General features: G+C 42.8%; 1 protein-coding gene across 1 annotated transcript in view; it reads left to right on the top strand.

Moving 5' to 3' along the window:
* Nucleotides 1-14,820, top strand: part of SNTB1 (syntrophin beta 1) — a 110,436-nt gene that overhangs the window by 63,206 nt on the left and 32,410 nt on the right. Inside the window, exon 3 of the mRNA XM_061373466.1 lies at nt 9,007-9,214. Coding sequence (XP_061229450.1) covers nt 9,007-9,214 — 208 coding nt within the window. The remainder of the gene's footprint in view (nt 1-9,006; nt 9,215-14,820) is intronic.

The following is a 14,820-nucleotide window of genomic DNA, read 5'->3' as shown; positions in this document are numbered from 1 at the left end:
ATAATCTACCACTGTGAAGCCCTTTATATCCTTGCCTACAAAGGGTTGTGAATTTAAGATCAATGTGAATGTGGGTTTTAACCTTAGCTCCCGACTATTTTAGTGTTATGGATCCAAATCCTCCTTCTGTGTAAAGTTGGATGTTTCTTGTCATGTTCTTGTTTGTTTATAGTACTGTAACTGCTTATCTGCCCCAAAATCTGCTCTTTACTGGAAGGGATGAATAAGTAGGCGGCACTTGAGATTTATCTACTGTTCTCTCCTTTCAAGCTGACAGAAGTTAGGTGATTTAGCTAAAATGGCATTTGCAGCATCCCCTTCAATACCCTAAGGATAGAAGAAGGAAGAAGTTGGGATGTGGGGGAAAGGAGTGTGATAGGTGAATAGCTGGGCATTGGGGAAGGCCTCCTTCCTTGATATATTTATATGCCCTCTCTAAGAATTACATGGTTGTGGGATCCTCCTTCATAGGCAGGATCAGTGCTTTCAGACATAGGGTTATGTGTGAGACCTGTAAGAGTCCATTTCTTCTCTTATAACAGAAGGCAATCATTAACTGCTAGAATTAATTGGCTCAGGGTGGGCTGTCTGGTTTTCCTCTGTCATCTACATCATCCGCTTTCTGTGCAGCTCTGCAATTGCTGGTACATTTTGGAAGCTGTAGTCATCTGTCTTGATAAGGGGCAGTTTTCCAGCCCTGGAGGAACTGGAGCTCTGAAGCCTCAAGCAGAAAGGGTGATTTTTATTTTTTTTTATTTTGGGGTTTATTTTTCAGTATTGGGAATAGTTATTTTCTATCATGTGTGAAACTCCCCACCAGCCAAAGAAGTCATCAGGTTTGCTCAGGGTTATATGAACTTATGGCTCAGCCTTACTTCCTTTTCAGGCTTCTGCAAGGCCACTGAGATCAGACACCTCTAAGGACTGTCCCTTCTGTAGAACTGAGCATTTTGGTCTCTCAAGTCAAATCACTAGCTGAGCTTCTGGAATAAAAACCCACCGCAAACAGCCCAAAGGCCATTTTCTCCAGAGCACCCTCAAGGGTATTAATTTACATAAATACATCAGCAAACCGGGTTGAACTTTGGATGTTCATTTACTTGTATATACTTCAGGCTTAATTTTCATACTGTCAAATCATGTTAAAATAGTTTTCTAATGTCCTAGTGACCTGCTGTAGTCCCTGAGCAGCCTTTGAGAAGCGAATTGCTGGGGGAATGTGCCAGGATTTGGGGACACAGTAGAAACCCCTGAGTTTTCAGCAGCGTGTTTGAGATATGAGTGTAGAACTGGACAGTTACGGCATGCTGTGACTGACCTTCAGTCTGTGCGGGTCCTGGTGAATCTGGGATTAGTCACATCTCATTTTCTTCTAAAACAAGTTGCATCTTTTCCCCTGACATAATGACATGGGACTTTCTCCCCTCCCCATCCTTGTGGGCCAGACAGGCGAGCTTCTGGTGTCCTTCACATCTCTAGTGCAAACCGAATGGGAATGGGCAAAGCTCCTGCACACATTACTCGAAAAAAGTGTCTGTGCATGCAAACAGGTATGTGAGCGTAAATAAAACTCTGTGTATGTATCTGTGAACGGGATCGAATGTGGCCTGACAGGCCTGACAGTGAGTGGGTGGTGAGGAAGGATGTGTATGGTGGGGAGGTGGCAGTAGTGAAGCTGGCAGAATGCTTTCAGATGGATTTTTGATTAAAAACCCTTTTATCCAAGTCATTATTTTCTGAGTTTACAGAGGAAAAGAAGAGATATCAGTGGGGTTTTGTGTTGTGTTTTGCGTTTTTCTTCAGACACTGCTTCAGTTACTTTTGAAATCAGAGTATCTCAATTGTTCCAGCCAGCTCCAACTGTAGAGGTTTGAGCTGAGGAAGAGAAATAGAAGCGAAGGAACTGGGAATTAATCAGGGGAAAGAAGAAGAAACTGCCTTGAAAAATGCATGGAGGGAATGGAGAAGAACAAATTAAGAAAAAGTGATGGGCAAAGAAGCCAACCGGCACAGTGAAGTGATGCACTTGGTGGAAGTGAAAACTGCAGCAGATTTAACTAGTGAAGGCTTTTGAAAAAAGGAGAAAAATCAAGGCATTGAAGAGATGGAAAAAGAGAAGTGCTACAAGAAATGTGTGGCAGATTGAAGGGAAAGGAAGAGCAGTTATGAGCGCTGCAGGGCAGGACAGAGGAGGGCAAACAGTTAATCATGTTTTATGTGTGTCTGCCTGTAAAGGTATGTATGTGCTGACATCCAAGCTGCCACTAAATAATGTTGGAGAGCAGTTTTAACACCCTTGAGACTTGACAAACAAAGGAAGCTGGCATGCAGGGGTTTCGGTTTACTGCCATGCTCCTTGTCCCCACAGTCTTTGTGTTATAGCATAGAGCCAGTGACAGCCTCAAGACCCTTTTTCCTGCCTGGCTGTTGTCCTGTGCTCAGTGCTGGGCTTTCCCTTGCTTATCAGCAGGTCTGCAAATTGGATTTCAGTCTTACAGCTCTGATGGCCTGACCTGCCATTAATCAATGAGCAAGGTTTTCAGCTGGTGTACTTGAAGCTGCACCCTGTGTAACCACTTGTGTAGTAGCACATTGCAAACCACAGCCACAGCATGCTCCTCGGGGTGGGTTGCCATCATAGATTCCCCGCTCGGTGTTGGTGGGTACTGAGGATGGGCTTTAGTGCTTATTTTGCATGAACAGACATTGCTATTTTAATACCTTGTGGTCCCATCTAGCTTTCATATGTGTTGCTGCTGATGGAAATTCTGGTTTTCCTGTAGTAGGAATTGGGGAGAGTTACACTGAAGTTGTTACTTCTTCTTATCACTTGCATACAACTTTTACTTCAATCTCTCAGTCTATTCAATGGGAAGATGGGTTTGCTGCCAGTAGTGAAAGTGCCAGGAGGTGACCCATGCCCACCATCCCTGAAAAGCTGGCAGTGTCTCCAGGAGGCTGGCTCCCAGCTAGTGCTCTGTCCCCAGTACTCAGAGACCAGGAACTGATCCACAGGGAATCTGGGGTTTTGACGTTGTGGCTGTTGAACAGGCTTCTGTTCTGCTTCACCTGACAGCTGAGCAGTGATCTCTGGAATTTCTTGATTGTGGAATCCAAAAAGTAGGTGTATAAAATAACGAGACACTGAGACACAGACTACTAGATGAGATGGAGCTGCTGTTTGTCTCTTCCAGCAAGATTTTCTACCATTACAATTCATCCCCCAGACAGAGCTCATCTATCAGCAGCCCTGCTCATTTGTCCCATTTCCTGATTAGTTTTCATCCATGCTAGTGAATCATGCCCCCTTCTTTCCCCTGAGTCTTACTACAGCACTCCTTACTGATTTGGCAGGAGCAACTGTGGTGTTCCTTCTCTAATTCTTCTCCAAGCCCATGAGATCTTAGTTATGCAGCAGCATGAGATTCTTCACTCTCACCTCAATCTGAAGGGGTAATTTACCACTTTTATCAGCCACAGTCAGGTGCTCTTTGCTTAGCCCCGATGCAGCTCCAGCTGTACAAGGTTTGCCAAAACAATAGTTCTTTTCCCTAGCATTAATACACTTCCCACATGCTGTGGGAGTTGCATTGTGGGTTTGTGGTCAATGTATTGACCCCACCAGTCGCTATGTCTTCTGGTCTGAAAGTTTCAGGCAGCACCTTTTAAAGGTTAAATCAAATTCCTACCATGCCTTTGTTTGTTTTCGGGGTTTTATTCTCCAAGTAACTGACCCCACTGCCCCTTGAAACAGCGCTTTTGCCACTGTTAGGTGCTGAATCCACTGTGAAGAAGGCTGGACTGTGTATTCCTGCATTACCAATACTCATCACTATTGCAACCAGAACATGAAAGAAAAATTGAAGCAAGAAAAAGATGAGAGAGCTTTGGGGCAATGAGGGGAAAGAGTTCTGCTCCTTAACAGCACAGACCTTTAAAAACTATGAAATTACTTTTGTAGTTATTCTGGGCAAAAAAGGAGGCAAGAGTGTGATGCGCTCTGCAGATTGCTCAGTATTGGCACACAGCAGTGTGAGCAAGTCCATTACAGAATCAGCTTCTTTCCTTACTTGCATGCAGTGCAACTCCACTGGTATCCCTTTTATCAAAGCCCAGCTGGTGTCAAATAGAAATGAACACAACTGTGGCAGCTCATTAGGGATACACACGCCCTCTGTACCTGTCTAGTCCAGCTCCCAAGAAACAAGTATGTAGTGTTTTTACCGCTGTAAGTTAAGACAGCAGGTACCCTTGTGATGGCGAGGGGGCTCAGAGCCTTTCATATAGAAGAAATCCACTTGATTACCACTTGTTAAAATTACTTTCACCTCCATTTAGGTGTATCAAATGAAGATGCTTCTTCATTGTATGCTGTGGCATTCATTGCAATTCTAGCAGAATCTCTGGTATATTTTCCTTGCAGACTAAACCCTAAGTTTCCATTATTTAATTTAATGCATTTTATTCCTGGTGCATCTCCTGATTCCACATGTAGAATTGAAAAAGGATCTATATATTTTACTTATAACAAAACCTGCAACAATTTAAATATAATCTCTGTGTTCCTTGAAGTGCCCCCTTATGCTGGAAAGGCTCCTGTGTTTCTACACTCAGAAATCAACAAAATTGCTTACTGTGGTTTCACGTGCAAAGAATGATAGAGGAGATGGAGTAATCAGTTTGGCCCTTGATCCCTTTCTAAGTTTTCAGCCTGTGTCAGAGTGTTGTGTTTCTGGCTATGCTGGTGTAAAATCAAAGTAGCGCGATGAACTTGAATAACTCTGGCTCCAGCTTATCATTAACTTCAAGGGATTTACTCCACACTTTAATCAGTCACTGAATGCATAATCTGACCCAGGAGGAGGTATAAAGTGTAAATCAGTGCCTGATTTGGTCCTGAGCCAATGCTGGTGGGAGAAGTGCTTTCAAGAGATTTGATAAAAGGTATTTCTTAGATAATGAACACTCCTACAGAAAGAGTCCTTATCAAATGTAGAATAAGTATGCTCTATCAAACATTTGCTTTCAACTTCTGATCCTCTGTAAAGTAAAAATTCTGGATAATGAAGCAAGGGGAGCTAGTTTTGGCCTCGTACATGCAAGGTTACAGCATTGGGAGGTGCTGCGTTTTGTGTCACCCCGTGTTCTGCGGGTGGAGAAGGGGATGCTGGAAACACTGAGGCTCAGTGGGACTCTTTGAGAAGGAGAGGGAAAATTACTCTTTTATTATAAGGTTTGCCAAATGATCTCTGAGAAAATGTGATATCATTCATATGCATTGCCAAGCTGGAGAGATGCCGCGCATCTTGGCAGCCATCTAGAGCTAACATATAATTCCTTTGGGTTGGTATGGGCTTTATCAGAAACAGCTCCATATGCAGTATTTACATAACTGTGGTGGAGTGTGAGAATAAACACAGCTGTGGCATTGCCCTAAATATTTCAATTCAGCAGGGAATTAAGGGAACTTTATCACTGAACTGCAGCTAAACAGAAGTCAGTAAGCAGTGGTCAGTTTAGCCAAGGAGCAAATCAAAGCTACAATGGCTGGACTGCTGGAAACATTTAAGTGCTTTAGTGTTGGAGTTTATTAAGGTCATTGGTATTGTTTTTGCTTTTCAAAAAATATGGAAATGCCATCAGTCAGCTGTTACACATAAAGCATCATCCAAATGGATTGGTGAATCAAAGCACTGTAGGCTGGAAAGCAGAAAAGGGGAGGGTTTATAGGTACAAAACACTTGCAGCATCTGATTGCAGTTAGAGGCCATGGGTTTCCAGGAAGATTTTAAGTTTGGTTTAGTACCTCCATCCCAATTGACTGAGGAGACAGGAGTCGTGGATCTTTAGTGGAAATCTGCAAGCCTGGTTTTCTAAGCATAGTTTAGTGCCCAGATCTTACAGCAGTAGCCAGCAGCAGAGTTCAGGCAGTTGAGGATTTAGACTTTCATCCTTAAGGTATGAATTAGAAAGATGCCCTACCTAGCAGCTTCCACATCAGTGATGTTCACAGACGTATTCCTTGGGCTGGACCAGTGCCATGGGTAAAGGAAACAATTTCAGCGCTGTCAAAGCAGCATTTATTCCCATTTTGAGCTCACTTTTGAGAAGTGTAATATATATTTCCCAATCTTCCTGTCACTCAGCTCAAGGAACGAGGTACTCTTTCTGCAGTTGATAGTGCATCCCCATCAAACGTTGATGACTAGCAAGCGCTCCCCAAAATAGCACCATGAGAAGTCACGAAGGGATGATACTTTATGAGTATTTTTGCAAGCATGGCTCCATATGTGTGTATGCATATATATGCTAGAATATGTACATTGATATCACAGTAGAATGTGTGTGTATTAGAATGTGCGTAGTTTAGAACCCCTAAAACAGAATTGTTAAGAGCTGTCTAATGTTCCTTATTTTAAGGGCAGAATACTGAATACTTCAATAGCCACAGTCAAGGGAAATACACTTTGATGAAAGCTGAATACTTGTTTGTAAATTAATCCACTTGCTTTAAGTAAGAATTTAAGCATTTTCAAAATTGGAGGGAAGTGAGTTGCATTTGGAAACTCTTTCAGCTCTAGATAATATATTTTTAAACCAAAGCCTGCTACAACTCTTAACTTAAAAAGATACACAAGTTTGCTGCTGTTCCTTTTCAGCTGAAAAAGCAGCATGTTCTTATGAGTCTTTATAGTTCTTGTTCAGTGATTTGTTTACTGCACCATACACAGTGATTATGGAGGTGGGATTTCCCTTATAGAAACCACAGGCTTAGTAAAGAACGCTGTTTCACACAATCCATACAGTGCATTAACATTTCTCAAAATCAGCACAGTACTGCTGTGCTATCCAAATAATTTTTGTTGTCAAAAGAAGTATTAAAATAGGAGGTAGAGTGCAGGAAATTTTGAGTGCTGCTCCTGATTTTTACCCTTCTTTCTCTGGGTAACGTACCTTTCCACCTTTTTGGTGGTGAAATGGGAAAGCTGTCACTGACCTTACCTGTAATATCTCCCACCAAAAAGTGCCCTGTGAGCAGTAAGCAATATTTACTGATTACCCCAATGTATTTTGAAAATCCACGTCTGCATAGTTTGTTGATAGTTGTCTACAAGAGTAAGTTCGAACTCTGGTTCTTAGGGTAGTGGAAGAGTAGTGGTTCTCATGGAAAGACAGACCCAGGTGTGGTAGCTGTACGTGATCGTAATGATCATTGGACACAAATGGCCAAATCATAACCATCAGGGACAGCTTTTTGTCTCAGTTCAGAAAAGAAATGTGTGATTGGGAACATGCCTATCTATGAGCATAGTTTTCTCATTCACCAGCCCAGTGTCATCTGTTAAGGAATTTTTCTTTTGGTACCTGAAGTTGAATCCTCAGTACATCCTGGAACATCTAAATAGCTTTTATTTTCAGACAGTGCTGAGCTGCAGTAGTTTTACAGAGGAAACACGCATTATTGTGTTTGCTCAGTGCTTTTTGAAAAATCAACCCACTTTTTTCAGCTATCCACAAGTGATTTAGTACCCTGAACAGTTCAGCTGCTGAGTTTGGAAAATCATGACCTTTTCTATCTTTAGAGCAGTGTCTACGTGGAGACCTCCCCTTCCCAAAATGGACAAACATGAGAGCAGCGGTCCTCCCTCTCCGAGCCCCAGAGACCTGCACAGATTGAGTTGCGCTGTGTTCTGGGTTCTGCTCTGGTTTAACCAATTAATTAAAACATTTTAATTGTTAGTTGAGCTCCAGATTGCAGTGTTTTGTTATTGCATAACAAATATTTGCATTACAGTACTGTTTCGAACCTCAACCTGAATAAATTCCACTGAACCAATTACTTTTCTGCTACAGAAAGGCGTCATTGTGTGTCCCAGAGAATGGGCATCAATACACAGGACAGAACTATGTGTTTAGGCTCAGATCCCAGGTCGGATTTGTGTGGCTAATGTTCAGGGGCAGTCACTGTATGTGTGTAATGAAAAAACACAAGTGTGATACAGAGTTGAGTGATGGGCAGTGACCAGGGTTTGGTTTATAAATTGCTATATAAAGATAAACCAGACTATTACTTTGTGGGTTATTTAATAAATGTTCAAGTTAAAGTGGCCCACAAGCTATAAAGGGCACACAAAGCCCCACTAATAGCTTATAACTTCACTGAGAACAGAGCTGAAATAGCTGCTGCTGCCTCTCAAAGCATTTATATTGTTGTTAGCAGAGGTGTTGGCACAAGTCCCATAACCATGATGGACAGGATTAATTTTCCTGAAAGCTGCGTTCACTTGTCCTTTTCAAACCACAGTGGTGGGGTTGAAGCCCACAGGATGGTCTAGTAAGCATGGTTTTGGGGAAAATAAATACCTCTCCATAGGAGCTTGGAAAACTGTAAAAGATGCCTGCTAACAGCAATCATGTGTTTGCAGTTAGCGCTTTCTTGCTGCCATTCTTAGCAGGATCTAAATGGAGCACTGAGGATGTTTGTAAATCCTGGAGGTGGTCAATTGTGGTGGGCTTCTGTTTGATGCATAGTGGTGTCACTGAAACCACTCCTAAGAAAGGAGTGCAATCCTAAGAAAACTCCTCCATTTGGGATGAGGGTGGTTTTCATTTAGCTCTGCATATGTAACTCCAGCTAAAGAAGGCAGCAGCTTATCCCTGGCTTCTCCACAGTCATCTCCCATGCATTTCTGGGCGATTGCCATGTCGGTGAATGTGAAGGGGTGAATGCTTCTCTTGTCTTTATTTGAAACTCCTATTGACATGTTATATGTGGGGTTGCATCAGCAAATCCCCTTCTGAAGGATTTCACTGTAACGCCAGTGCAGACCTGGCTTCAGTTAGAATGGTCCTCTATTCAGGTGTGGTAAAGGTAAGTTTTTAGTGCTAGGTCTTGGTATCAGTATCTTTCTTTTTAGCTCACTGCTAACACTGAGCAAGGTAATAAATTTAGCTGCCTAACAGTCTCTAAGTGAACGTAATGTTTTTCCCCCCCCATTTTTCTAGACTTATTGAAGTTCATTCACCTGATGCCAAGCACACCGTGGTGCTCAGGAGTAAGGATTCAGCTACAGCCCAGGCCTGGTTCAATGCCATCCACTCCAGTGTCAATGAGCTCATCCCCAGGGTGATTGCAGAGGTCAGAGACCAGCTGGGTAAAACAGGGATTGCTGGAAGTCGAGAGATTAGGCATCTAGGCTGGCTTGCAGAAAAGGTAATGAAAACATTTTCATTTCTAAGCTCGCTCTTTCCCTCTTTCTCTTTGCTCCTGAATTCAGACTTGTCTGGAAGTGGAGGGTAAATGAGGTTCTGGGGTTTGCTTTCCATGAAAACCTTTATTTTCTTAAGGTGCCAATTTTTGTGTTTCTTTAAAAAAATTAAAAATTAAAAAATATCCCGGAGTCTTTGCTTCTGTATGCCAGTTAGCAAAGGCTTTCCTGAGGGATTTAAACACTCATGGTCGTTCAAGTTCAGTAATGGGACATAAGTCACAAGAACTGACATCAGCCTTGAGCTCCTCTACTATGTCTCCTGTTCATGTACATGAGTTGTCACCTTCCTGCTCTCAGCCTGGGATGTAACCAGTTATTTGGCCCATGGTCCACACCTCCATTGTGCCTGGCCACAGGAGCTGGGCATTGTTGAGCATGAGGTGGTGGCCCACTGCACCGGGGAGCTTGTTCTTTAATTGTAACCCTGCATTGAGCTGAGCTTTGTAGAAGACTGAGCTTGCAATTGCAACTCTTAACCTGTGTCTTGCACAATTTGAGTCTCAAAGTATTTTATGTCACAGAGCAAACCTGGTGTTCAGTTCAAGAGTATTTTGGGTTCTACTGACCTGGTGAAAGCTGACCCGTGAGTGCACAGGGATGGCGATAGTGTGAGATGATCTGGTTTTAAATCGGTAGTCTCAGAATTTGTTTTAGGCACTGTACCAACTGATAAGTGCGGATGTGCTATGGTAACAACGTCAGGACTGTGCCTAGAAATATCTCGTATGCACATAGTGCCTGGGTGGCCATTCAGAGCATCTTTGCCTCTCCAGCTGCCATCTCAACCTCTGCATCCAGCACAGGTGTGGAAAGTTGTGATTACCCTGAAAAAAGCACTGTACATGTTATCTGTCTCTGGGATTTTGTAGATTAAAATATGGGAGCCACAGATACAGGTGGTGTATTTCTTTCTACTGTCCTTTTAGAAGACACACCATTAAGTTTTAGCAAAACATGGGTCAGTCCACACCATCTGTAGTGAGACAAAGATTGCAAAACCTTTCAGGCAGTCCCTCCCTCCAGGTTTGCAGAGTGGGGAGGACAGCACAGCTCTGTGGCTTGGTGCCATACAAACTGTAAAAACTGGGGGGAATAATTGGGGATTTAAACACCAAAGCATTGGCAAGTAAATATTAACAGTTAAATTGTTCAGCCATGGGGTCTTTAATCTTGCTTTCCCTGTTGTATCTGTTTCCATAAACTCATGAAAAGCTGAATATAAGAGGCTTTTTCCATTCAAAATCCTCTCCTTTGAAAGAGGGTAAGTGCTCTGTAGCAGATCATACAGAGCTCATATGTAAAACATTCACAGGTCAATTCAAGCAGCCACATGGCACACTTCTGCTTTATGTATTTCATCTCCTTGCAGTTAATCCACAACATCCTGTTCACACATTTCTTTCTCCTTTTTTTGCTTTATGGACTGAGATCTTATTTCATGTTACTCATTATGGACTGGTTCAAGGTCCTGCTGAATTTAGTGGTGAAACTTGTGTTGCCTTTAATAGAACCAGGCTGCAGCTCTATGCACGTTCCAGTATATTTACAGTGGCTGTCATCAAGAATTAGCCTTGAGAGATTTGCAATGACATTGTTTCCCAAAAGCCAGCATGTTTTTTTCACTAAACAAACCCTCCAGAGCTGTGCAATAGTAATGAGTGAGGTCAAAAGTTCCCAACTTCCTGTCATGTTGGAGGCCTGTTGAGAAGTAGAGAAGATCACTACATATGTTAAAAAGCAATGCAAAATTGCTTTTCCTTTGTTACTTGACTGTGGTTTGTAGAGCCTGTGTTAAAGAAATATAAACTGCAGTTTAGGAGAAGAAGTTATATATATTGTATATATGCAAAGTGTGTATTTTTAGAGATGTATATTAGAGATGGTGTTCACAGTGAGCACAGGGTAGTTCCTAGATGTTCCTTGTGCAAAACCTGGGTTTGCCATTGGGGAGAGGCAAAATTTTTGCAGTGATTTTTGGAAACATACCAGGAATACTTGTGTGCTTCCATATATACCCAGTGGTGGGTTGACCCTGGGTGGACACCGGGTGGACACCAGGTGCCCACCAGAGCAGCTCCATCACTTCCCCTTTGCAGCTGAACAGGAGTGAAAATATCACAAATGGCTGATGGGTAGAGATAAGAGCAGGAGGAGATCACTCACCAGTTACTGTCATGGGCAAAACAGAATAAACTTGGGGAAATCAGTTGAATTTATTACCAACCAGAGTAGGGTAATGAGAAATAAAACCAAAGCAGGGTTTGGTTTTACTGGGTTTTTATTTGGTTTTACTCCCGTCTTCCTCCTGGACTCAGCTTCACTCCCAATTTTCTCTACCTCCTCACCCCCAGCAGTGCATAGGGAAAGGAAATGGGGGTTGTGGTCAGTTCATCACACGTTGTCTGTGCCGCTCGTTTCTCCTTAGGAGAGGACTCCTCACACTCTTCCCCTGCTCCAGCGTGGGGTCCCTCCCACAGGAGACAGTCCTCCATGTACTTATCCAGTGTGAGTCCTTCCCACAGGCTGCAGTTCTTCGTGAACTGCTCCAGCATGGGTCCCTTCCATGGGGTGTGTCCTTCAGGATCAGACTACTCCAGTGTGGGCTTCACACGGGGTCACAGCCTCCTTTGGGCTTCCCCCTGCTCCAGTGTGGGGTCCTCCCTGGGCTGCAGGTGGGTATCTGCTCCACCATGGACCTCCATGGGCTGCAGGGCACAGCTGCCTCACCACGGTCTGCACCACAGGCTGCAGGGGAATCTCTGTTCCTGCACCTGGAGAACCTCCTCCCTTTCTTCTTCACTAACCTTGGTGTCTGCAGAGCTGTTCCTCTGTCATTCTAAACTCTGTTTCAAAAAGCATCTTAGAGTGAAAGTTTTAAGACAGCTTTTATGGCATCGCATTACAGTACTTACATAGCACATCCTTACAAAGAGTTCTCAGCAAAATGGAACGATGCTAAGTGAGATGAATTCCTCAGCTTGTTTAGGGAATGCAAAATGTAATCCCATCGAAATTTCACTGTAATTTGCTGTGATTACTCTCTGCTTTCATTAAGCTGTTTCCTGGTTTGGCATTTTTTATATGTCTCTGCTCTAAACTTAGCTTTAAACTTCAACCTTTATGGTACTACAAAAATAGATTCATTAGCAAAGCCTCCCTCAGGTGTGTAACATTAAAATAAATAGTAGGTTATCTAAGGTACTAAGCAATTGCATGATAACAGGCTTCTTACCCCTTCACCAAACTTCTCTGTGAAGGCAGCTCTAAATTTGTCATCTTCAGCATGACACATCCATTTCACAGGTCCACCATCAGGTCCCTGGCTGTGCCATGGGGTGGGGAGGGAGGATCCACTTGCAGGGAAAGCAGAGAGCTCTGCATCACTTTAAGAAAGCAAATGCTTACTGTGGCATTGTAGGTAAGGAGAAAAACAGCCAGAAGCAATCATTAGAGATGCCACATTCCCTCTTTTATTAAGGCACCAGCCTTGTCCTGACCTTGACTTTATGGGAAGGGTTTCTGAAGCTGGTCAAAGATTAGGGAAATGTATTAGTCACCAGCATCCTAAAAATTTTTTGTAACAAAGATAAATGTCAAGTACTGTTTAGTAAGTGTGTGCTCTCCTCATCCCCTTTTCTTTTGTGTATTTGTCCTTTCACTTCAGCAAGACCTGTGGGTTTAACAAGCATGCTGAGCTGGAGGGAACAGCTACATGTGGGTTTTAATCTTTTCAGGTCTTTTCATTTTTTTTTTAAATGCTCCCTAAAAAGATACTTTTAGTAACCAAATACAAAAAACAGTAGTAACGACATCCTGACTGAGGAGCTTTTCCTTGTATATGTTCGTCACTCTTCTTTCCAGGAATGTTTCCAATCCGTATAGAAATGACTTTTCCACCTCTATGTTCCCCACTTTTTAATAGTTCTGCACATCCCATGGCTTATAGAGGAGCTGAAACAGGCATCACTGCTTTCCTTCTCACGTTTATCCACCTACCACTGAGTTCCTTTGTGAGGAGCACATTTTGGTCTTGCACTGGAGAGCTGAAACCCTGAGGAAATGGCAGTTTATTTTATCACTTGTAATGTCTGCTCAAGTAGGCAGAGATATTGTTGGCAACAGCTTTATCTCCATTTTTGCCTCTTTAATGCAAGCAGAGAAAGGTGTTCTGGCAAAAGCGGTTTTGCAGAGGTGGCTTTTGCCAGTTCAGCAGTCAGCCACATAGGAAAAAGCATGACTGGTTTCAGGGGAAGGTGATGCTGTAGCTGGGTGCCAGGCTTGTAGCTGGGTCAGTTAAAAGAAACAATAAAACCCTGAGCTATGTGTCTCTCCCTGTCCTCAGTGTGCCAGTGACACTTCAAATGTAGGCTTGGAGGAGACACAAAGCACTTCGGCAGCCAGAGACTGTTGTCCTTTCTGCATGTCAAATATCTTACAGGCTTCTTAAAATTATCTCACATCTCCTTTGAGAAACTTAAAAATAGGAGTTGCTGTAAGTTGTCTTTTGTAATGTTAATATCTGAAGCTACAGAAAAATCTTTTCTCACCAGATCTCAACCCCAGTGTTTGTTTCCTGTTCACGTTACTCTGCCTGTGCAGGGCAAGCGTGTCACTGGTCCCACAAATCTGGTCTGGGAATGAGAGACGAGAAAACACTTGATATAGGATGGGAAGTAACCAAAGCAGTGCAGTGAATCAGGGTTGTTCTTGTGCTTCTGACACTATCTCTCAAATGAAAAGTGTGCTAATATATTGCAGGCTGTTCAGTCTCCTCAAACCTTAGACAACCATATCATGGTGTTAGAGCTGAAGTGTGAGCATGTCACAGCAGAGTGATCTTCGATATCGAGCTGTTATTGCAGTATTATATTTATCTTCCTGCTCTTGCTGTAATTCAGAGGAGTTAGTGATAACAGCAAGATTGTGAGCCATGCAGGCTGTCCAAACAAGATGTAGGCAAATAACATGACAGTGTATTTGAGGTTTTTTTTTTTTTCCCCGTTATGAAATGAAAACATTTCTGTTTTACCATTTCCTATGGAAGTATGTTCACTGGTTAGCAAAACAAATATCAACAGACATGCGTTGTTATTCTCATCACCGACAGATGAGTTTTCAAAGAACCAAAGAGAAGCTTGAGTTTTAAAATTTTGTGTAATTTCCAAATTGTAAAAGCAAGCTTAAAATGTCTTTGCACATGAAAACCTCCAGCCCATCATGTAGTTAAAACATTTTGCCCTTATTTAACATTGTGAATATCTGATTTTAAGCACCTTCCCCTGAAGCACAGCAGCTGCTAGGCAGCATTTTAAAAAGCCTCACACAGCCGTGTCGACAACTGGGGCTGCTGCCACCCCCCTTAGCTCTCCCAGCTCTTCACTGCAGTGGTGGCAGTTCTTGTCTGACCCTGAGCCAGATCAGATAGTTACACTGGTAGAAAACTCATTGCTTTCAGTGGGGTAGCATTAGTTTTCTGTAGGTTTTATAAGACATGCCAGTCCCAGTACAAGAGAAGTAGCAACAGCCTGTGGCAAGGGGAAAGGGATTG

Source organism: Neopsephotus bourkii, unplaced genomic scaffold (genome assembly GCF_033783945.1).
Source record: "Neopsephotus bourkii isolate Nb327-2 ecotype Australia unplaced genomic scaffold, CSIRO-AGI_Nbou_v1 NB_1630, whole genome shotgun sequence".
In the NCBI taxonomy this organism is placed as follows: Eukaryota; Metazoa; Chordata; class Aves; order Psittaciformes; family Psittacidae; genus Neopsephotus; species Neopsephotus bourkii.
The sequence above is the reverse complement of the archived record's forward strand: the minus strand, read 5'-3'. Positions and strand labels throughout refer to the sequence as shown.